Below are 24,682 nucleotides of genomic sequence, written 5' to 3'. Positions count from 1 at the left end.
TCACTACCACAATGGTGAGAAAGTAACAACGAAATGACCTAAATGAGATGCAACTAAATTGTTGATACAAATCTCTGTTCGGTTCCACTAGATCCTTCATGATCAAATAAAACTTTGCTTCTCCTTAAGAATATCTAACCATCCTTCAAATTTTGCTCACACTTTCGTCTTCAATCAATACACTTGCATGGTTGCTCATTACACTTTAGAATTCTCAACTTGACCTTCTATTTATACCTTACAAGTTGTCAAGTCAGCCCAATTACAATTTAAAATTACCAATAATCATTACCTCAGTCGACTACAATCATTACTTGAAATAATTAAAATTTATTTCCCAAATTAACAAAATCCTTCATTGACCGACCCTTCTTGGTAAAATTGTTCCAGAAATGATTTCCTATGTTAACCAACTGAAGCTCAATTAATAGTATGAATCTTGAAAAATCCTTTGGAGATTGAGTGAACTTGGTAAGCACTAACTTTCCTTTGTTAACCATGTGAGATCGATTAACACTACTTTCTATTGTTTTTCCTTTGATGCTCGAGTGAGCTTAGTAGACACTATTTCAATAGAGTAATTTCTAGGAATGCTCGATAGGCTCTAAAAATCACTTTGCTGACCAAGTAAGCTTAGTAGACACTATTTGCCAACTAATGTGACTTTTGTGTAACATCAAAGACAACACACAATTGGACAATTGTATCCAACACAATATATAACTATAATCAAGTTATGTGGATGAAGATGATGTTGAAGGATATTAGGATTGATTTTGTAGAACTTTTTATCATTTACTGTGATAACACATGTACAGTGAGTATGTCTAAGAATCTTTTATTGCACTCTAAGAAAGTATCATGCCTTGAGAGAGAAGGAAATAGAAAAGGAGATTAGATTGGAGTGTGTGAGTACTAAAGATCAGGTTGTCAATATATTTATGAAGCCTTTTCCTAAAGATACATTTTAGTACCTAAGAGGAATGCTTGGGGTTATGCTCTTGCCTCCTTCTAAGTAGATGATGTAGAGAGTGCATTAGTTTAGTGGTACAGAGCACTATTGTTAGACTAGGTTGAATGTTGATGCTTCATGTATGGGGTAGTATCTTTTGAGAACTAAGTCATTGAAGACTCTTGGTATTTGCTATTTGGTATTGAACAATGTCTTTGGACACTTGAGTTGGTTTAAGAGTTAGAACAAAGTATATATAACAACTGGCATTTTGTATTATTAAGCCCTTTGACATTGATGTCAATGGCAGAGAGAACATGAATGTAAAAAAACTCCTAAGCAATGGGGGAGAAGAACTTGTAAGTATGTATGAGGGAGAAATATCTCTTTGGGGAGACTTAGAAAGATTCGTGTAAGGAAGAAAGGATATGTACCTAATGTATTGTGAATTGTTTAGTGTGAAGTGAACAATTGAGGTTGACACAAAAGAAGAATATGCACCTATTGTGTTGAAATTTTTTAGCATGTGGATAGCTGATGTTAGTTATATAATCTAGAGGATTTTAGATTGATGAAGGGGATTTGAGAAGATGACAGCAACAACAACAAAGTACTAGTTTGGTGTTCTTGGAACTTTGATTTGAACATCTATGTTTTCATCAATGCCAAAGGGGGAGATTTTAAGCATGAATGATGATGATACTACATTGGGGGAGTTTCCTAAGCATTGGAGAGTATTGACATGTTGTATTCATGACTGTGTTTGTCATTAATGTCAACATATTATTGCTTTTGTATAGACTAGAAGAATAGTAGTCAAAGATCTTACTGGTACAGATAATGGTTTGATTTTCTAGTGATGCATAGTTAAGGACATATTCCATACTATGTCCTATTGACATGGTTAATTGTGTGGATTCTAAGTTGAAAGTGTACAGAAGTTGTACCTAATTTGCTAAGAGTAGTACAGAAACAAAGTATTGGAGAACAACATTTTGATGTTTGTTTTCTATCTTACATCTAAGATGCAATGAAGAAGTGCACAGTCACACAGTGACATAAGATAGTCATATGGTGATATCAGCAAGTACACAAGCCCTATTATCACATGTGCAAATTTTTGTATACACTATGAGCTGATAATACTATTGTAATTGTAATTAGATGATTATCTTATTATAATTAATTGGGAAAGCCTGAAGGCTAACTCAAGGAATTATTATGAAGATATGGTATAAAGGAAAGTTGTTTTCCTTATTTGTAAAGTATCTAGTTCGTATCAAGTGTGATCATTGTGAAGAAGTGTGAAGTGCAAAAAGGAGTAGACTGCTTATTGAATACGAGTAAGCAATCCAAGGGATTATTGGATGTGAATTGTGTGACATGGTTACAAAATATTAAGGAGCAGAAGTTTGGTTGAAAAGATAGAGATAGAGGAAGGAATTACATTTCATTTCTATTATTCTACAAAGAATAATATAGAGATCATATGGATAGTGGGTTCATTGGTCTTAACCTTAAATCTATTTGGGTAGTGGGTCCAGTTGTCTTCCACAAATCTTAATAGGGATTTGAAGTCTCCTAATGGAGACTAATATGTACTAAATATTATAATAGACTCCTAATAGGGTCCATCCTCTAACAAGGAACATTTATATTAGTACATCATCTTGTAAGTACTATCCCCACCAGGGTTTTCCCTCTAATCAAGGGTTTCCCTAGTTAACATATCTGGTGTTAATGTGTATGAATATCTTGTTGTGATTTTAGTTAATATTGCTCATATGGTTAATTTTTTTTAAGGTTGATAATTGTGATAATAGTTGGATAATTTATTCACCCACCCCCACCTCTCAGTTATATTAGTGGACTATATATTCTAACATATTTTTTGGAGACATGGGAGAAGTTACTATCGGCTTTAGTACTTCATAACATTCTAGATCATATAGTGGTGCCCAAATTAATAACAACAATAGATACTTGGGATCATTGCAAGGAGAGTGTTCCAATACATGCATGGTTACATCCTTGGCTTCCATTATTGGGCCAGCATATGGAGTCTTTATATCCAACTATTCCTTATAAATTGGGAAATGCACTTCATGCCTAGCATGTAAATGATGCATCTAGATATGCAATTTATCAACTTGGAAAACTATATTTGGTCCTACTAGCTGGGAATAATTGATTGTTATTTTATTTTACCTAATTTGATGATAGCTCTATAGGATTTTTTAATCAACCCAGCTAATCAACAACTAGACCAATTTAATTGGGTTATGGCTTGTTTCTTTCTAAAAATATCTCCTATGATATGTTTCTGTAAAATTCCTTGTGAACTCTACCCATTTTTCCTAGTCTACATAATTTTTGTATAGGACTACCCATATCACATGTAGACACATTAAAATTGGATTAAGGGAAGAAAGTTTTTGTTGCAATGAAGAAACAATTTGAGCAATACTAATGAGAGTGGAACCAATAGAGGAAATAGGTGGCAATGACACATTCGACACACTAGGAAGAGTGTAAAAATTAGCTAGAATAGAAGGTGCTACAGGTGGGACATTAGCAACCATAGTAGGAAGATTAGGATAAGTGTAAGGAACACTATTGTATGAAGGTTGTGAGATAGGAAATGAAATAGGTGGAACACTCACAGGTAGAGAAGAAATGGTAAGACTACTAATAGGAGGATTAAATGGTTGAAATAAGTAGTCACAATAGGAGAAACATAAGGAGGAATTCTAGAGATAGGTTTGGAAAGAAACAAGGTAGGTTCAACACAATTGATCTATGAAGCCATTCCTATTTCAGATGTCGTTGGAGGTGAAGGCTTAACATGGGTGTGGACAAGGTGAGTAAGACCATGCAAAAGATCCATGTCCATCATTACATATCACTTTCTTAAAAGCATCAAAAGCAACCATAGTATTGGTATTTTGATTCTCTTAAAGAATTCAATCATCCATTTTATCAATCTCAGTAGCAATCTTATGAACTTGTTTAGGAGGAACCCTTAAAGCCACATCCTCATCAAGAGATTAGTGAGAAGATTCATGCTTCGTAGAAGGATTAGTGTCATGGAAAACCATAGGATCACTAAGGATCCTAAAAAGAGGAGAAGAGGACAATTTGAGGTCAAATTGTGATGAAAATTTTCTACAGTAGGGTAATTTGTGTCTTTTTTAAAAAAAATTATCAATTGTCCTTGACGTCATCACAATACCAAAATTTGCATCCAAATTGTGACACCCATGTGAGTATAAACAAAAAAATATATGACATAAATCATTTCCCATTTGTTTTAATTGATTGTGAAGAGTTGCATGCAAAAGAGGGTGGAGAGATCTGAATGAGGGTGGAGAGCTCTGAACATCGGTGGAGATTTCATTGTCGTGCCCTTGTGATCAATTAATTTTGTTTTCATGCCCTTCTGATCTCTACATTTTTTTGTTGTGCTTTTGCTAGAGACTAGTGGAGATCTAGGATTTCTTTGTTCTGCCCTTATGATCATTGCATTTCATTGTCATACCCTTATGATTTCTACATTTTTTTGTCATGTCCTTGTGATATGCATGCCCTTGCTGTATAATTTTGTTGTTCTGCCATGAACTTGTGATCTCTATCCCATTGTCCTATGATTCTTTTCAAGGAGAGAAGAGGTACCTATGTAAATGTTGTTTTATTTTCCTTCTAAACATGTATCTCTTTATATCTCCCCTAGTAGTTGATTAGAGAAGCTTCTCTTTATGTATATGTATGTGTATATATACATTTGTTTGTGTGTGTGTGTGTGTGTGTGTATATATATATATATATATATAGAGAGAGAGAGAGAGAGAGAATCTTCTCTTTATGTATACATATGTATATATACATACATACATATACATATGTGTGTGTCTATGTAGTTTGTATGTCTATATATAGAGATCTCTCTATTTATATACATATATACATAGACACACACATTTGTGTGTGTGTGTGTGTGTGTATATACATATATACATTTGCATATGTATATATATGAAAATACATACATACATATACAAAGATCACAAGGGCATGAAAAAGAAATCTTAGATCTCCACTTATCTCCAAAATCCACAAGATCTCTCTCTCTCTCTCTGTATATATATATATATATGTGCATACATACATGTACACATACATATATATATATATGCAAATATATATATATATATATATATATATATATATATATGCATACATACATACATACATCTGCATATGCAATTTTATCACCTTAGAAAATTGTATTTGCTCCTACTAGCTGGGAACATCTAATTGTTCATTTTATTGTACCTAATCTAATGATAGTTCTATAGAAAAAATTTATCAACCCAACTCATCAGCAACTAGACCCATTTAACTTGGTTATGCCTTGTTTCTTTCTAAAACTATCTTCCATGATATGATTTTTGTAAAATTTCTTGTGAACTCTACCCATTTTTCCTAGTCTGAATTATTTTTATGCAGGATTTTGAGGTAATTCACTTAGCATGGTTTAAGTGATTGTTATTGTTTTATTATTTGAATTCAGGAATATGTATGTATCTAGATCAATTTTTAGGTTGTGCTAAGATGCAATAAGCACCTTTAAAAATATCTATGTATATATACATACATACATACACATACATATACATATATACATATGTACATATATATACATACATACATATATATGCATACATACATATGTACATACATACATACATACATACATACATCTACATATGCAATTTAATCACCTTGGAAAATTGATTTTGATCCTACTAGCTAGGAATAGCTGATTGTTCATTTTATTGTACCTAATTTGATAACAAGTCTACAAGAATTTGTAATCAACCCAACTAATTAGCAACTAGACCCATTTAACTGGGTTATGCCTTGTTTCTTTCTAAAAATATCTTCAATGATATGTTTTTGGTAAAATTTCTTGCCAACTCTACCCATTTTTTCTAGTCTGCATTATTTTTGTGCAAGATTTTGAGGTAAGTCACTTAGCATGGGTTGAGTGAGTTTTATTTTTGTATTATTTAGGTTTTGGAATATATATGCAGCTGGATCAATTTTTCTATTGTGCTCAAATGTAATAAGCACCTTAAAAAATATCTCTCTGTATATATACATACATACATATATACATACATACACACATACATACATGCATCTGCATATGCAATTTTATTACTTTGGAAAATTGTATTTGATTCTACCAACTAGGAACAATTGATTGTCCATTTTATTGTACCTAATCTAATGAAAGTTCTAAAGGAATTTGTAATTAGTCTAGCTAATCAGCAACTAGACCCATTTAACTAGGTTATGCCTTTTTTTCTTTCTAAAAATATCTTCTATGATATGTTTTTGTAAAATTTCTTGTGAACTCTACCCATTTTTCCTAGTATGCATTATTTTTGTATAGGATTTTGAGGTAAGTCACTTAGCATGGTTTGGGTGAATTTTATTGTTTTATTATTTGGATTATGGAATATGTATGTAGTTGGATCAAATTTTTGTTGTGCTAAGATGTAATAAGCACCTTAAAAAATATCTCTGTGTATATACATAAATACATACATACATAGACACACACATATGTGTACGTATGTATATATACACATACATATACACAAAGAGAAGATTCTCTATACACACACATTCATGCGCACACATACACACATAAAGAGAAGCTTCTCTATCCACCTGCTAAGGGAGTTATAAAGAGATGTTGAAGGTGATTAGATTTCTTACAAATTTGACTATGAATGTGTTTTCTATTTTCATATCATAAGTATTAGTAATCTCTGCTCTTTATATTTGAAGTTACTGAACACCAAAAGGAAAGGAATTTATTGATTTTGATACCTCTCTTTGTTTTTTATTTGAGTATGAGTATTGTTTCAAAATACACAAAGCTAAAAAGTATGCCACAAGAGGACATGTCACATGTCCACTTGATGCAAAGTGCACAACTAGAAAGTTATAAATGGGTGTTCCCACTCTAACACCAAATCAACAAGTTACTGAATCTCCAACCTTCTCACAAGGTCATAACTGTATATGAGCAATGTTAGTATGCTAATAGAAACCAAATTTAAATAAAGCTTCTACAAACTAAACAAAATTCATAAACTTCAAGATAGAATAAGATGAGCTCTCAATTGAGAATATGAGCCATTAATGGGCTCTCTCAATGAGAAGCTCTCTTGTTGAGTAGCTTTGTCTAAATAGATAGGATGTATGCTCAAGCTTTATGCTTCAAAAAGGGCTTCAAATGGAGTTGGAATTTGGGTGTGAGTGTATGGTTTTGATGCAAAATGGCTTCTTAAAATGGCATTATGACTTTACTTCATAGATTGTGTTAAAATGGCTTGGGAGAGGATCCAATTTATAGGCACGAGGCTTGAGGGATTGAGGACTAAGATGCAAGGATGGGAAAAAGCTCATGGAGGGCTCAGATTGCATGAGAGGAGAGCACATGGATTGTGCTTCCTTACAACCAATCAGGGAGTGACACATGTCACAGGGTGAGAGGATGGAGAAAAGGGGAAGGATGAGTCAACAAAGGAGGCTCAAGGGATAAAATCTTCATAAAGACCCCCATAATGGCTTGTAAGAGCAATAAAAGGGCTTGGAAGAGTCATTTATGGCCTAGTGGGCTTCATAAAGTTTTATGGTTGGGATATTTTGAAGGAGATGAGAGGAATTTCAACTTGGGATTGATTAGGAAGGTTTTAAGCTTGCTTAGGATTGTGAAAATGATTAGAGGATGGATTAGGATGGTTTAGGATTAGCTTAGGGATAGGCAAGTGGATGGCATTTAATGAGGGTGGGTGAAGGAGGAGATATTTGTTAACTTTGGCTTGGGTTAGTAAGTCTTAACCCATGTTTAGAGAATGTGACAAGGTTAGGAGGGGATTAGGATTAGGTTTAAAGACATCTTCTAGAAGAGTCTAGACTTTGGATGAGGATAAAGACTTTCTAGAATAGTCTAGAATTTCCTAGGATGAGGATGAAGACTTTCTAGAAGAGTCTAGAACTTCTTAGGATGAGGATAAATTAGATTTTTAGGAAATAAATAAAGTTTTATTTATTTCAAGGGTTTGGGTTGAGGAGATATTTATTAAAACTTTTTTAATAAACATGAGGATTAATATTTAATCTTAATTAAATATTTTGAGTTGGGATTAGGGGTAGGAAATGAAGGAATTAGCCTTTAATCAAAATTAAAGAAGGATTAGAAGATTTTGGAAGAGGTTAGTGGTGTTAAGGAAATTGGCCAAGTTTTGGGCAAAAAATAAATTTTTTATTTATTTTGGGTTTTTTGGTCAATTTATTAATTAAATAATTAATAAATAAGGAAATAATGTTTAAATAAGATTTAAACATTTTTGGGAGGGATTCCTTAATTAAATATTTTTAATTAAGATAAAGGGATTTAATGGCATAAAAATTAATTAATTAATTAAATAATTAATTAATTAATAAATGATGATGTCATCAGGACTTTTTCAAAAAATAAAAATACTTTATTTTCTAAAATTTTTTAGGTGTCTACAATAACTAGTTCAAATCCTCCAAATTCTAAAGAAAACAAGACTACCAACTCCTTCAAGTACCCATGGTCTAAGGATCAAATTCATCCAAATTGTGGCTTCAAGACCTAATCCCCACAACTAGGCCAACATGAGGAAAACACAAAAATGGTTTTCTCCAATGGTTCCAAGGCATAAATGGACTTAGGGCATCCACATAACACAAAATACATCACTGGTTTGATCCCTACACTTCCACAGTGTATCAAATTAAAATTTGCCTAATAGCCCTATTAGGCCTCCTTAAGAGGTTTTTGGTGTCTAACTTCCAAGAGTCCCAAAAAAACCTTTAAAAAAATAAGGGTTATAGATACCCTTTTCAAATTTATATCTAGTCCCAAAGTACTAGGACTCAATTCCACTCCAGCACTCCCTTTCCTTCACCAAGAAACACAGTCATAATTGGCCTAATTAGTATTGGTTTATAAATAAAATATGGGAAAATAGGATCATCGAAACACACCCAACACTAAGGAATTTCAACACCTTCCTCCAACTTCCTTCCAAACACTCAACCCTCAAACAAGTCTCTTTCTCTTGTTATACTCCAAACAACACACTCACAAGGTCAAATCCTCATATGCACTTGACCTAGGGTTGGTTAGAAAAAATAGAAAAACACATTGCCCGATCCTGAAACCCCAAAATCATTAAGAGGACCCATCTAACTATCATTCCCCAATAGGCCATTAAAAACCAACTATGGGAGTCACAACTATTGGCACATCTTTGAAGCTTGCACAAAATTATTGTCCTACAAACCCTCCTATACAAAAAATGGAATAAATTCAACAAAACTCTACACAAAATGATGAAACCAAAAGAAATAGAAAGGTAAGAAAAAATAATTCATCAAAAAATCATTTGATCATGCTTTCCAATCCATACAATATGAACAAAGTACAAGAAACCAATAAAATTACTTCAAAACTGAAAAATCTCTTATTACAGCTTCTCCCAATCCGTACAACTTTCCCTTTGTGACCTCACAAATGAGGTATATATCTTTCCTACATCCTTCCCAATGGTTATAACTATTTTTTGAATAGTTACAACTCCTTTTCAAATAAATTGCATTTTGAGTAACTTTTACAATCTTGTGAATTAGCAATTTTGTACAAAAAGTGCAATTTTCACAATTTTTCAATTCTAAGACTTGGAAAAGATTCCAACTTATTCAAAAACAACTAAAAACACCTAATCCTACGCTATCTTAACCAAAAACTCAAAAATACCCAATTTTTCCCAACTAGCAACTCTGGCTTATAACTTGCCTAAAGTGACCTAGGCATACATTAAGGTATCTTTTCATTACAACCATGGATTTTTCATCCAAGACTTAATTATCCTAGCCTGATAAGATGAGAAACCAAAATATTAAACCAAAATCCACAATATTACCTTGGTGCTCTACACCACCACTCATGAAATGACTATTAATATAAATAATTATTAACCTTATTTTAATAAGTTTAGTTAATGCTTAACCAAACATGATTTATATTAAGCCATTGATCTATATAAACATAAATGGATCATCTTCTTGATCCTATTATGACTTAATGTGAATGCATTTGATCATTACGTGGACAATATTATGCATGAGATCTTTACTCAATCACCAAGATATAATATAATTTGTAAGTATAGATTTATGCATACTTAGTTTGGTATGAATAGTTTTGATTGAATGCAAGGATAATTTCTTGTGTGAATTCAAGACATGAATGATTAATTTAATTTAGCACTATTACTATGCAAGTTTGAATGTATGTGCGTAAAAAAGTTTAAATAGTGAACTAATATACATACATGCATGCACATATGCATACAATCATCATAATTAGTTATCCTTGAATCTGACCAAAGCTATTATATATCAACGAGAGATACATGTTTAGAAAGGGGAAAAAAGAACATTTACATATGTACCTCTTCTCCCCTTGAAAGAAATCATAGAGCAAGGGCATGGAGATCACAAGAGCATGACATGGCAATGAAATGCAGTGGTCACAAGGGAATGGCAAAAAAATTCTAGATCTTCACTAGTCTCCACCAACGTTCAAATCTCTCCACCCTTGTTCAAAGCTCTCAACCCTCTTTCACATGCAGCTCTCCACAATCAATCAAAACAAATCGGGAATGATTAATATTGTTTTTTTTTTTTAATCAATAATCCACAAGATCTCTCTATACACACACACACACACACACATATGTATATATGTATATATACATACATACTGCAATACATACATACATACATACATATATACATACATCTATACATACATACATAAATACATACATACATATACACATACATATATACATACATACATGAAAATAACAATACACTTTCTAAGAGTTTACAGTTAATATTTATTTTTTAGGAGAAAATGCATCTAAAGAACTATTAGCTCAGAAGCAAGAACATGGTGTTGAAACAATACATAAAGTGCTTGACATGAGAGGTCCATAAGTGAGGGTGTTGACCAATCTTGAAAACTTGAATGCTGAAATGAAAGCTATCAATGATCAAACACCTATGCCAGAGTTGCAACACAATGTGAAGTTGATTTTAGATATGGTAGAGGTAGATATTCAAAAGGTTGATAATCAAAATTGAAGGCATGAGAAGGAAGGAGAAGGAGGGTCTTTAGAAATAGAAGGAGAAGGAGCGGATTTATAAAGAGATTACATGAAAGAAATAACAACTAGACAACATAGAAAATATTATGGGAGTCACTGGATAGAATCTAGGATAGTGTTGCAGTAGGTACTATGACATTAGAATCACTTTCAAGTGTCTTTGAGTATTTACAATCCAAATATCAAGAGGACTACAAGTTGTGCAATTTTTCATGTATTGCATCGGCATTTTCTTATAAGAGTGTTTCAAGTATTGGCGCAGTCTCCCTATGATAATCCCAAGTATCAATTGCTTATAAGAGTGTTTCAAGGTTGGGAACCACTTCAACATCCTTTTCATGGTTTAGAGATAATGTCATTGTGGCAAAATCTTCTACAAGGGAATGAGCCTCATGATTATAACATTTACAAAGAAGTAGAACTTGCTTCTTCAACTCCTTACACTCAACTCTTCACTGAAGTTATTCTTCCAACAGTGAGTGTAGCCGCTAAAAATTCCTTGCAGCCAAGGGACCCTAAACCTATGCTACATTTTTTGGAGACATTAGATAAGTTACTATCGGCTTCAGTACTTCATAACATTATGGATCATATACTGATGCCCAAATTAATAGTAGTAGTAGATACTTGGGATCCTTGCAAGGAGAGTATGCCAATACATGCATGGTTACATCCTTGGCTTCCATTGTTAGGTCAACATATGGAGCCTCTATATCCAACCATTCATTATAAATTAGGGAATGTGCTTCATGCCTGGCATGCAAGTGATGCATCTTCATATGCAATTTTATCACCTTGGAAAACTATATTTGATCCTGCTAGCTAGGAATAGCTAATTGTTCATTTTATTATTATGGCTAGTTTCTTTCTAACTAGATTCTAGAATATGTATATAGCTAGATCAATTTTTCTATTGTGGTAAGATGTAAAAAGCACCTTAAAAATATCTCTAAGATGTACATGCTCAAAAGGAAATATAAAGAGATACTTGTTTAGAAGGAAAATAAAAAGAACATTTGCATAGCCCCTGAAGAAAATTAGAGAGAAAGGGCATGGAGATCACAAGGACATGACATAGAAATGAATTGCAGAGCAAGGGCATGACAACTAAATTGTAGAGCAAGTACACAAAAATGAAATGCGTATATCACATGGGCATGAAAACAAAATCGTAGAGCAAGGGCATGGCAACATGTTGGAATTCTTTAGAATAACTGAAAGGGGGGAGTGAATCAATTATCCAAGGTCCAGATGTACAAATAAGAATTTTCAATGCGTAGTAGACCCATATTCATAAAAGTTTATTATGCATGCATCCATTAGATCATACAATACTTGAACTTTGTACATTACTGTCCTAGGTCAAAACAACTTTGCAAACATAAAACCTAACAAATTCAATAACACATTTGACACAAGGATTTTACGTGGAAACCTAATTTGAGAGAAAACCACCAATAACATGCTACTAATTCTCACTCTTCTGAAGTGATGCCTTATGAAAGGCCAACTCAGTTAAAGGTACAATACACACAGTTAAATATGACCTAGTTCAAGGATTTCAATCACCCTACTAGGAGTGAGCCTTGTTAGAGGACTTTAAATCATTCACTTGGAATGTCACCTAGTTAAAGGATTTACAAATGACTGTTAGGTCAACATTAATCCAAAGTATTTACCCTAAACTGATATAATGATTTGAATGTAATAGTAAGGTTTGATCTGATAACAAATTATAACTCACTATTAGATTACAAATCTTTTTTTCAATCGTCCATTCCACTTGGCTTTCACACACTTCAGCTCTGATAGCTTGTTCACTCTTCAAGCATTCAATCTTAAGCCTTCTTGCTTTGCATGTCAATTGTTGTCTCTATTGTTTTTCCACTAAATGAAGCTATACCCTAGACTCCTTGTCTTCCTTACGTTCTCACACATTACAACCTTTTCTTCTTACTAGCTCTCTCTACAAATAGAGATTTTATATCTTTTTCTTCTTAAACACAATTGTCCATTTTAGGTTTAGGTAGGATTAGGTAGGATACAATGAATCTACCCACTTTTCCATTTGGTTCTTCCAGAAACTTCTTCCTCAATCTTCCTTGAATTTTCCACAAAATAGTTTACCTTGAATTTTGTGCCACCATCTCATCATAGTGATCTTCCACATGCTTCACAAAATTCAAGAAAATAAAATAGTTGGCTCAAATTTTTCAAATCTACGATTTAACATGAATACTAGTACTCAACGTCAACATGTTGTCACTCAGCTTCAATACTATTCTTCCACTCATCTTCCACTAGTTTACTTGTCAAACACTAAAATTTAGTGATGCTCAACATCAATTAAATTTTATGTGGCTTACACTATGTTCACTCGGCATACACTGAATCTTCAAATTGCTTGATGCCAACTGATTGTCTTCTTCGCTTGCACTAACATTGTTCGACACCTATTGTGTGCTCGATCAAGCTTGGTAGATATAATTTGTCTTATGTGTTCTTCTAGACTTAATCAATGTTTCCAACCTTTCCAACCTTAAGTAGATAAACAACACACTATATCATCACTATCTTAACTGATCTTTGTACTCCTTTTTCATACCATAACTCAACCTTTCCTTTAGGCACTCTTGTTATCTCATGAGAAAAACCTCTTCATAAATTAAAAAAATGATAGTACTCAAATCAACTAAGTAGTTCTCTTACCAACAAGTAGTAAGTTTGACATCAATGACAAAAAAATGATTGAAACACATTCTCATACTTGTATCAATCTTTTCTCAATAATCTCCCTCTTTGGTATTGATGGAAAACCAATACAAATAACAATACCAAAAATAAAATAGTTCCTTGTATTGAAATTTTTCCCTCTATTAGCAGCTTTCATCTTTTGTATAGGCTACAAAAAAAAATTCTGATAAACAAACAATCAACTCTTCCTTATGACTCCATCTGTCATCTTGCAAGGCTTCTCCCTTTGACTTTCTCTAATCACTTCTTCTTTCTGATATTCATGTATCTCATCACTGTTCTTATATCTCCTTCAGTATTTTCTCCCTCATACTAGGTAGATGTATTTATTTTTGTCATTACTCCCTCTTTAGTAAACATCAAGTACATTATCTCCCTCTGAGTAGATATTTCATATTTCTTTCTCCTTCTAAAGAATTTCTCCCTCTATTTTGCATTCTTCATTTCTCTATTTACTATTTCTCCCTCTTTGACAACAATGCCAAAGACTTGTCATCTCCACATGCAGATGTTAACAATTTTAGTTTCTCCCTCTATCACCTAACTTGTGACGGTTCTTTTAATTCAATTCCTTCATTACTTTAGGCAGCTCTTAAATTAATATCTAATGCATCAAGTTGTAAGATACAACATTCAACTTGGTTGATGCATGGTACTACTCATGCCTTTTAAGTAGCTTTGGATAGGGGTATCACCCCTAGTTTACTTCTTAGATACTCATGAGCATCCTTAGGTAATGTTTTTGTGAAGATATCAATTATATACACTTTTGTATTCACATATTCAATCTTCACTTCTTTGTCTTGAACTAACTCTCTCAACTAATGATACTTTATTGCAATATGCTTAGTCTTTGTGTGCATTACAGGTTCTTTTGTATATTTATAGCAGTTGTATTATCACAATAAAGTTTCACAAGTTGAGTGATTTCCTCCTTCATACCTTTGAGTAGCTATTTGATTCATACAATGTTTGAACAATTTACTATAGGAGCCACATGTTTAGCTTCAACATTAGATTGAGATATGCAATTTTGTTTCTTGCTAGTCTAGGTGACCAACCTCTTTCCTAAGAAAAATGCTCCTCCACTTGTGCTCTATTTGTCATCAATGTCTCTAGCCCAATCAGCATGAGTGTAGGCTCTCAACTTTAACTTCTCATTTTTATTGTAGTATAGACCATAGTCTTCTGTTTCTTTTAGATATCTCATTATTCTTTTAACAACCATCAAATTATTCCCCTTAGGATTAGCAAAGAATCTTGTAAGAATCCCAACAGATAATGCAATGTCAAGTCTACTATGTACTACATATTGCAATTTTCCAATGATAGACCTATACAATATTTGATTCACATTAGATGAATCATCAATCTCTGACAACTTGTGTCCTATCACCATATGTGTGCTAACTTGTTTTGAATCTTCCAATCCAAAAAAATTCAATATTTCCTTCACATACTTAAACTAAGTGATGCATATACCATATTCCATCTGATATACTTGCAAACCAACAAATAACTTGATCTCTCCAAACATAGACATCTCAAATTCTTGCTTCATTTCATTTTCAAATGCCTTACATAATCCATCTTGACCTCCAAATATGATATCATCAACAAAAATTTCAGCTACTAAAATACCTTTACCTCCTTCTATCTTCAAATACAGCTTGTTTCTATCATTAGTCTTCTCAAATCTAATCTTCACAAGATAATTGTGAAGCCGTTCATACCATCCTCTTGGGGATTGCTTTAAACCATATAAAGTTTTGTGTAATCTATATACCATTTTCTTGTTGTTAGCATCAAAAAATCCTTCTGGTTGTTCTATGTAAACCTCTTTTTTTACTATGTTATTAAGAAATGCATATTTCACATCCAATATGATAAACTTTGAAACCTTTGTATGTAGAGTAAGCAAGTAGAATTTGTACTCCTTCCAATCTTGCAATAGGGGGAAACATTTCTCTATAGTCAATTTCTTCTTTTTGTGCATACCCCTTGCAAGCTAATCTTTCCTTATTCCTTGTGGCTTCACCATTCTCATCCAACTTGTTTTTGTACATCCACTTGGTTCTAATCACATTCTTTTCCTCTGGTCTAGGAACTAGAGTTAATTTCTTGTTCTTCTAAATCTATCCAATCTCTTCTTTCATGGATTTAATCTAGTCCAAATTTTCTAAGGCATCTTTCACTAACTTAGGCTCATGCATGCTCAGTAAACATGTATCAATTCTTAGCCTATTTCTTGTCATTGCCATAGCATCTCTATCTCTGATAATTTTTCTAGCAAGGTGATGTCTTTTGATATACTTTGACAATATTGGTTCTACTCTACCTTCCTCATTAGGTCTATCAACTTCTAAATCACTATGTGCTTCTCTATTAGGTAATTCAACATCTCTTTCATGCACACTTATGTCATAAATAGAATCTATATCAGCTTCAATCTGCAACTTGGCTCCTAATCATAGCTTGGTTCTTGAATGCAACTCGACATTTATTAAATGTGACTCAACATCTAGCACAAATATGACCGACCTCATTGCAATTAAAACACATTATAGGTAACTTACCTTTGAATTTTCCTTTGCCTCTATGAAATCTACTTGCTAGTAGTGCTTCAAGTTGTTCTACACCTCCTCATCTATGTCACTATCACTAGAAACACATTTGACCTTTTTCTTCTTCTCTTTAGGTTCCTTTAATTATAGCTTAGCTTTGAAAGTAGATTCAACATTGTTAGGTTTGAAATTATCAAAATTAAAGAGCTCAAAGGCAGTGAGCCTACCTAGCAAACCTTCCAGAGTCAAATTAGAACCTAGTATAAATCTTAATTCTTGTATGGCAAAAACTCTATTAGCATAGATGGGAAATAGTTTTCTCAGTACTTTTCTTAATACAGTATCATCATCTATCTTACCAATAGCTCCACTTATAGCATTAACATCTTTTATTCTAATGCAATATTGAGAAACATTCTCACCTTCTTCCATTCTCGTATCATCGAACTTACCTCTAAGACTTTTAGATTTGGCTCTCAGAACATTTGTGTCTCCTCCATAAATGGTGTGAATAGAATCTCACTTCTTTGTAGAATCACAACCCTTGATGTCATCGAACTCGAAATTACTTAGGGAAGAAGCAATCTCCAACATTGTTTGATTGTGTTCTTTCTTCTTTTTTAGATCATCAGTATTTAGGACTCCAATAGGATTGACATGCTCAATGATAATGGTAGATTGTACATGATCTCCAAGACCTCCTAGGTGTAGCTTTGTTAGAATTTTCCATGCAGGGAAGTTGTCCTTGTTAAGCTTGGGTGCCTCTCTTTTTGACATCTTGATCTTTTGCTTCTAGTACCTTCAAACTAGTCCTCTTAAGAAGATGGCCTTTGTACCAATTGTTGGAATTCTTTAGAATAACTGAGAATGGGGTGAATCAGTTATCCAAGGTCCAGATGTAAAAATAAGACTTTTCAATGCTTAGTAGACCCATATCCATAAAACTTTATTATGCATACATCCATTAGATCATACAATTCTTGAACTTCATAGGTTATTGTCCTATGTCAAAACAACTTTGTATAAATGTAAACATGAAACATAATAGATTCAATAACACATTTGACACAAGGATTTTATGTGAAAACTCAATTTGAAAAAAAAACACCAGTAACATGCTACTAATTTTCACTCTTCTGAAGTGATGCCCTGTGAAAGGTCAACCCTGTTAAAGGTTACAATACACACTATTAAATGTGAACTAGTCAGAGAATTTCAATCACCCTATTAGGAGTGAGCCTTGTTAGAGGACTTTAGATCATTCACTTGGAATGTCACCCAGTTTAAGGATTTACAAATGACTACTATGTTAGACTTAATCCAAAAGATTTACCCTAGACTAATACAATGATTAGAAAGTAATAGTAAGGCTTGATCTAATAAAAAATTACAACTCACTTGCAGATTATAGATCTCTATTTCCATCCTCCATTATTCTTGGCGTTCACACACTTCAACTCTGATAGCTTGTTCACCCTTCAAGAATTCATACTCTTAAGCCTTCTTACTTTGCATGCCAATTACAGTCTCTACTGTTTGGCCATGAAGCAATACCCTAGAAACCTTGTCTTCCTTAGGTTCTCGCACATGACAACCTTTGCTTCTTACTAGCTCTCTCTACAAATAGAGATTCTAGATCTTTTGTCACTTAACCAAAATCATCCAATTTAGGTTTAGGTAGGATTATGTAGGATACAATGAATCTACCCACTTTTCCATTTGGTTCCTCTAGAAACTTCTTTCTCAATCTTCCTTGAATTCGCCACAAAAAAGTTTACCTTGAATTATGTGCCACCACCTCATCATAGTTATCTTCCACACACTTCACACAATTCAAGAAAATAAAATAGTCAGCTTAGATTCATCAAATCTACAATTTAAAATGAATACTTGCACTTGGCATCAATATGTTATCACTCAGCTTCAATATTGTTCTTCCACTCATCTTTCACTAGTTTAGTCAACGAATACTAAAGTTTATTGATGCTCGGCATCAACTAAACTTTACTCGGCTTACACTATGTTTACTTGGCATACACTAAATCTTTAGTTTTCTCAGCTCTAATTGATTTTCTACGTAGCTTGCACTAACTTTTCTCGGCACCAACTATGCACTCGGTCAAGTTTGGCAGACACAATTCTTCTTACTTGTTCTTCTAGACTTGATCAATCTATCCAACCTTTACAACATTTAAGTAGATAAAAAATACACTATATCATCACTAACTTAACTGATCTTTGTACTCATTTTTCATACCATAACTCAACCTTTCCTCTAGGTGTTCTTGTTATCTCATTTGATCAAATCCTCATCATCAATCAAACAAATGATAGTACTAAAATCAACTAAGCGATTGTCTTACCAACAAGTAGCAGGTTTCACATTAATGACAAAATAATGATTGAAACACATTCTCATACTTGTATCAATCTTTTCTCAACACAACGTTGAGAGCTCTCCATCCTCGTTTGTTTGTAACTCTCCACAATCAAAATAAATGGGGAATGATTTATGTCATATTTTCTTTTTTCTTGTTTATACACACTCGGTCGTTGCAATTATGACACCAATGTTGGTATTGCGACGATGTTGGGTACAATTGCAAAGAAAATATGAAAATTACCACAAATTATGTTGCAATCACAAATTGCCATCACAATTAGACCCCAAATGTTGCAGTGACTTATCATCTACGACATCGTTGAAAGCAGCAAGCAAATCAGCATCAGTGCAAAGAATGAAACAACATGCTTTGTAAATGACAACACAAGCACCGGAAGCACCTCCCCTTGTTGTGCCTCTCCCCAAACCATATGCATTTGCATTATCTACCAATGCTCCCCATGTAGTGGAGGCTGTGTGAACTCCATGGCCCTTTGCATCGCAAGGAGAATGAAAGAATAATGCTCCATCTAATTCCAATGATCCATTCTTTGCATCAGGTTTTTAATTTGAAAAACTAAAATTGGAATAAGAATATATATTCTAATTCCACCTATTGCAAATGCTCATTTTTAAATTAAAATTGAAATGTGTACTCAAAGAGAAGATTTGAAAATTTAAGAATTTACACGTCTGTTCCTATCTAATTCCCTCTGCCCCTAAGTTAATGTAAAAGACATATTAGTGCCCCTCAAATAACGATAGGTTGTTTCCTTTTGTTTTCAATGACAATGGTGGAATCGTTATCGGATTCTTCCTTTTGTTTTCTCTCAACGGTTATACATCCAACGTAATTTTAAGATACCAATTATGATCATTGTTGGTCATTGGTTTTGCGGAACTTTCAATGATCCTATTGTTTTCTCTTCGGTTTGCTTTCTATGGGACTCTCTATGTTGTTTCTGAACTTCCTATGGTCCTATTAAAGTCCGCCACGACCGAACTCCTTTCTTGAGTAATTGTCGCCAAGCAATTTGTTTACCCACAAGTTGATGGTGAATGGGAACAACATTTTGTTGTGTACCATTATACAATATTATCGAAGACATACAGACAAATATGTCTTTTAGTTTTCTACGAAACTAGGCTTGCATAGACAAGATATCCGGCTACTTGGCTGCATTTGTTGTATTCCTTTTCCCTTAGATTTGAGGTATCTTGAACAGTCATTGTGATGTTCGCAGAAAATGGAATATCGATATCCTCCAATAAAAAACAATTGCTTAGTCAAATCTTCTCAAGCATTCGAATCACGTCTCTTTTTACAATTAACTAGAATGGATATTATATTTTAGTTCACATAGGGATTTGATTTTTCTGGGTAAAAACTAATGAAATTATCAAATATAAATTTATCTTTATCGAGCAAAATTTATCATTGACTAGTACTATATATATCCACAGCCACATGGACCATCAAGCCAAAGAAAAACATAACCATTCAATATTGAAGAAGCTGTTATAATCCCCCTGCTTTATTTCAAATGGATAGGCTCATAAAGTTTGAGAGTTTTGTATTGATAGGATTACTGTTTTGTTGGGGCGCAGAAGTGGAAAGCGAGCCGCTGGTGCCGGCTTTCTATGTATTTGGGGACTCAACGATAGATTCGGGTAACAACAATGAGCTGGTGACTGTTTTCAAATCGAACTTTCCTCCATATGGAATGGATTTCCCCGGTGGCATACCCACTGGACGGTTTCGTAACGGAAGGCTAGTAACAGACATGCTGTGTAAAAACTCTCTCTTTGCAAAAATAACATAGATTGTCATAATCATTGATCCTTAGAATCAGATATTTAAGTTCCCTAGTGAGCTGATCAAATAAGGTTTTGAATATGCAGCTACCCTAATGGGACTTCCTGATGAGCTGCCCGCAAATTTGGACCCCAACTTCACAGGAGAACAATTGCTCACAGGTGCTTCTTTTGGTTCGGCGGGTGCAGGAATCGATGATACTACTTCCTCGCCCATGGTACTAGAACACTTCTTCAGTCTCTAACATTACCATATGAATAACCTCTTCTTATTGCTTGGTAGCGGCCACATCTCTATAGCATATGTGCACCATTCAATTCTGGGGTGGTCTCTAATCAAACATCAGGGGTAATCTATGATCTCAAGCTCAACCACTACATCACAATGACTAGATGCTAGGCTATTCACCCATTTTTAGTAGTTTTTTATTGATATGCCTTCTAAACTCTATAGATTAACCATTTTTGCCTTCTTTGTTAGTGCTCTTATCATTAAACAATTTTTCTTTTTATTCATAATCAAAATAATGTTTCTTCAAGAATTCTTTTGGTTATTTCTTTAGTATGTTTGTAGTGAGCTGAATACTTCTTCAACAGTTTTTTCACTATTCTTTCTATTAATTATAATTTTTTGATCATTTAGATTTGACAATGATCAATATTCTCGTCTTCTTCTTATTAGAACAATTCTTATGGTTTAGCCTCTTCATTTTATTAGCACAATTCTTATGGTTTAGTGTTTTTTACTATGTTCTTATGTTATGGATTGATGATTTGTGTAAACTCTTAAGGTGTGACTATTTATGCCCTCCTCTTACTACTATTGTTCTCATATCTTCTATGCGTGACTTTTTAATCACTTAAATCAGATGATGGATCTTCCTCTTATTCTCAATGATATTGTATTTGTTTATGGCTTTGTTTTATTTGATATATAATGACACTCATCTAAACTCTAAGAGTGTGACTATTTCCACTCATCTTATTGCTACAACCCTCACCCTTTAGCTACTTTATGATTTTATGCTTTAGACTAGTGCTACATCTTAGACCTTTGGGATGTGACTATTCCCACACTCCTCTTCCCATTGATACTCCTCTCAGTGCTTAACAACTCTACTTCATCAAAACTCTAAGGACATCGCTATTTCAACCTACCTCTTTTCTATAAATATGTGTAAGATTATTTTATCTACACACTTTTATAAAAATAAATGTATTGCACATACACACACGTACAAAGAATTTTGGAGAATCTCCAAACATATTTTAGTCTAGTTATTTTAGTACAAGTAAAAAATAATATTTTTAATATATTTATAAAATGCTCAGTGACTTTTCAGGAATTTGAAAAAAATATCTAAGTTATGATATTTGTTCATGTATTTAAAATAGTTAAGTATGAAAGTGCTTTCAATTTTGATATTTTCTTACTTATTTTTTGTTGTAGGGTCTTATAACGTTGTCTAAACAATTGGACAATTTTAAGATTTATAAGGCAAAGCTTGCAACAATGATTGGTGATGATAATGTTACCAAGATTATATCTGGAGCTCTGTTTGCATTAAGCATGGGAACCAATGACTTTGTTGTGAATTACTATATGAATCCTATTACAAGGGAAAAATACACTATTGACGAGTTTCAAGATCTTCTATTAAATGATCTACAACCTTTTATACAGGTATGGAAAACCGCAAAAATGATTATTTTACTAAATCTTTTTGGACTTAATTTGAAATCATTTTATAGAATATATCTTATAATTTGAAATTATTTTATACAGAATATCTATAGTGAGGGAGCCACCAAATTTTTGATCTTCAGTTTGCCTCCTTTTGGTTGTCTACCCTTGACAATCACTTTACATAATGTGATCAATGGTACTTGTCTAGATGACTATAATGATGTTGCTACTTCTTACAACAACAAGCTTGCATCCTTCATTGATTCTATGAAATCAAGTCTCCCAGACTTTCAAATTGTTTACATAGATATATATGATAAGTTCTTCAGTATAATTCAAGATCCTGCCCAATATGGTAAAATAATAGTCCTCATTTCTACCTAAACATTGTCTAAGTGAATATTGATTATCTTTCAATTAGATGATTGAATATAAGCTTAAAAATTGATGCTGACACTACAATACTTTTTGGTATATTGGACAGGATTTGAAGAAGTGAGGAAAAGTTGTTGTGGGACAGGAAATTTAGAGGCCGGTCCCTTATGCAATAAATTTAGCAAAGTGTGTGATGATGTGTCTAAACATTTATTTTGGGATAGCATTCATCCTACAAATCAAGCTTATAACATTATTGCTAATGATATATTTGAACAACTAAAAGGGATCATATTTTAGTCTTTCATATAACCATTCTACTCCTTTATCATTACTTCAAAACTGTTTTAGGCATTCAAAACATTTAGTAAAACATAATTCAATCTATTCAACTATCACATAGTTGTGTACTTCAATAAATTTCTCATGTATAAATGAGTTATTCTTGTCTTACATTTACACTTTATTTTCTAAACATTTTCATTTTGAATTGTATTATTATTTCGATTGACTACTTTAATTTGGTATCTTTTTTCACTTTAATGAGTCAATGTATTTATTTTATACTTCTTAAATATTATTTTTATATGTATACATTCTTTAATAAACACAATACATCAATACAAGAAATCTAAACTATCTTTATAATCTCTCAAAAAAAATATTATAATAAAATTATATTTAATTACATTATTTATTAAGTGGGTATACTTGTAAACACATAAAATTCATTAAAAAATCCTCTCTTAATTTGAAATGTAATAATATTTACATGATTAATCTAATAATATATAAATAATAATTATAGTTTATAAAATTTGAAAGAAAATCTATATAGATTTAGTGTTTGATAATAGCATAAAAGTTTATAATATAATGAAGGTTTCCTATTTTACAAGAAGTTGTACTTTTAGATTATACAAAATAAGAATATTAATATATTAAATGTGTTTCAATTTTATAATAGTATGTTGAAAAAAATCTATTCTTTTAATTTTTTTTGTTTCTAAAGTGTATGACATGTGAACTTTATTATATAGTAGTTATGTCCTTTGTAAGAATTATATCCTTTGGAAATACAAGCTCTATATATATATATATCCAAACTACTCATATGTAACCCTGATTAATGTTTTAGAAGAGTTTATTTATGGATACAATTCCCAGAGACTAAAACCAATTTTGATATGGTGTGATTCTAATTCTAATGCATTCCAATAATTAATGATCCTTAGAATTGAGTTTAAAATATAGGATTCTTTATGAAATGATTATTTTGAGGAATTTAAAACAAATTAGGGAAAATAAATCATTTCCAACAATTCATCATATTTATGTTCCTATTTTTTATTATCTTTGAGGTTGCTTTGAATGTTATAAATAGAATAAACATATACCCTTGAATATTATCTATCCTTAGGGATAAGGGCCTCACTCAATTGGTGAGATCTTCCTATGGTAGGAACAAGGTCATGAGTTCTATTCTCCCCCTTATCCATGTCATGCTCGAGGAAATATATTTCCAATGTCATGGGTCATGTTCTAAAGTTTACTAGATGCACTTAAAATATTATCCATGCAGGTATCGAATGTGAATTCAATAAAAAGACTAGTTGTCTATTACTTTCCATAGTATTGGATACATTATTATATCCTCAACTCTACATTACAATAGTTTCACGGTATCTAAAATGTCTTCAATACTTAATAGTCTTTATTAACATCTTAACTACTAGATAAACCCCTATAATAAACTAATTGGTATGGAAGTGAGCATAGCTTTTTAATCCACCAAAAAAATACTCCAAATAATACACATATTGAAATCATGGCTTTATCTAATGTGTCTTACAAATAATTGGTCTTAAT

The 24,682-nt window shown here is 32.6% G+C and overlaps 1 protein-coding gene across 1 annotated transcript; it reads left to right on the top strand.

Moving 5' to 3' along the window:
• Window positions 1-20,434: 20,434 nt before the first annotated feature.
• Window positions 20,435-23,113, top strand: LOC149563150 (GDSL esterase/lipase At5g45960-like). The gene is made up of 5 exons (XM_089828076.1): window positions 20,435-20,727; window positions 20,839-20,969; window positions 22,202-22,435; window positions 22,538-22,793; window positions 22,923-23,113. Exons 1-5 carry the CDS (start codon window positions 20,481-20,483, stop codon window positions 23,111-23,113), a joined length of 1,059 nt encoding a protein of 352 aa, XP_089684202.1. The 5' UTR covers window positions 20,435-20,480.
• Window positions 23,114-24,682: the final 1,569 nt, after the last annotated feature.

The sequence above is a fragment of the Cupressus sempervirens genome, chromosome 4, assembly GCF_028749045.1.
Source record: "Cupressus sempervirens isolate cs-2001-9-10 chromosome 4, ASM2874904v1, whole genome shotgun sequence".
In the NCBI taxonomy this organism is placed as follows: Eukaryota; Viridiplantae; Streptophyta; class Pinopsida; order Cupressales; family Cupressaceae; genus Cupressus; species Cupressus sempervirens.
This window is presented reverse-complemented; position numbering and strand designations above follow the sequence as displayed.

What these genes read in the sequence shown, in the direction of transcription:
- LOC149563150 (XM_089828076.1), top strand. Translation starts at nt 20,481, where the DNA reads ATGGATAGGCTCATAAAGTTTGAGAGTTTTGTATTGATAGGATTACTG. An exon ending in ATCTACAACCTTTTATACAG is followed by an intron (nt 22,436 to 22,537) that starts GTATGGAAAACC and finishes TATTTTATACAG; the next exon opens with AATATCTATAGTGAGGGAGC. An exon ending in TCAAGATCCTGCCCAATATG is followed by an intron (nt 22,794 to 22,922) that starts GTAAAATAATAG and finishes TATATTGGACAG; the next exon opens with GATTTGAAGAAGTGAGGAAA.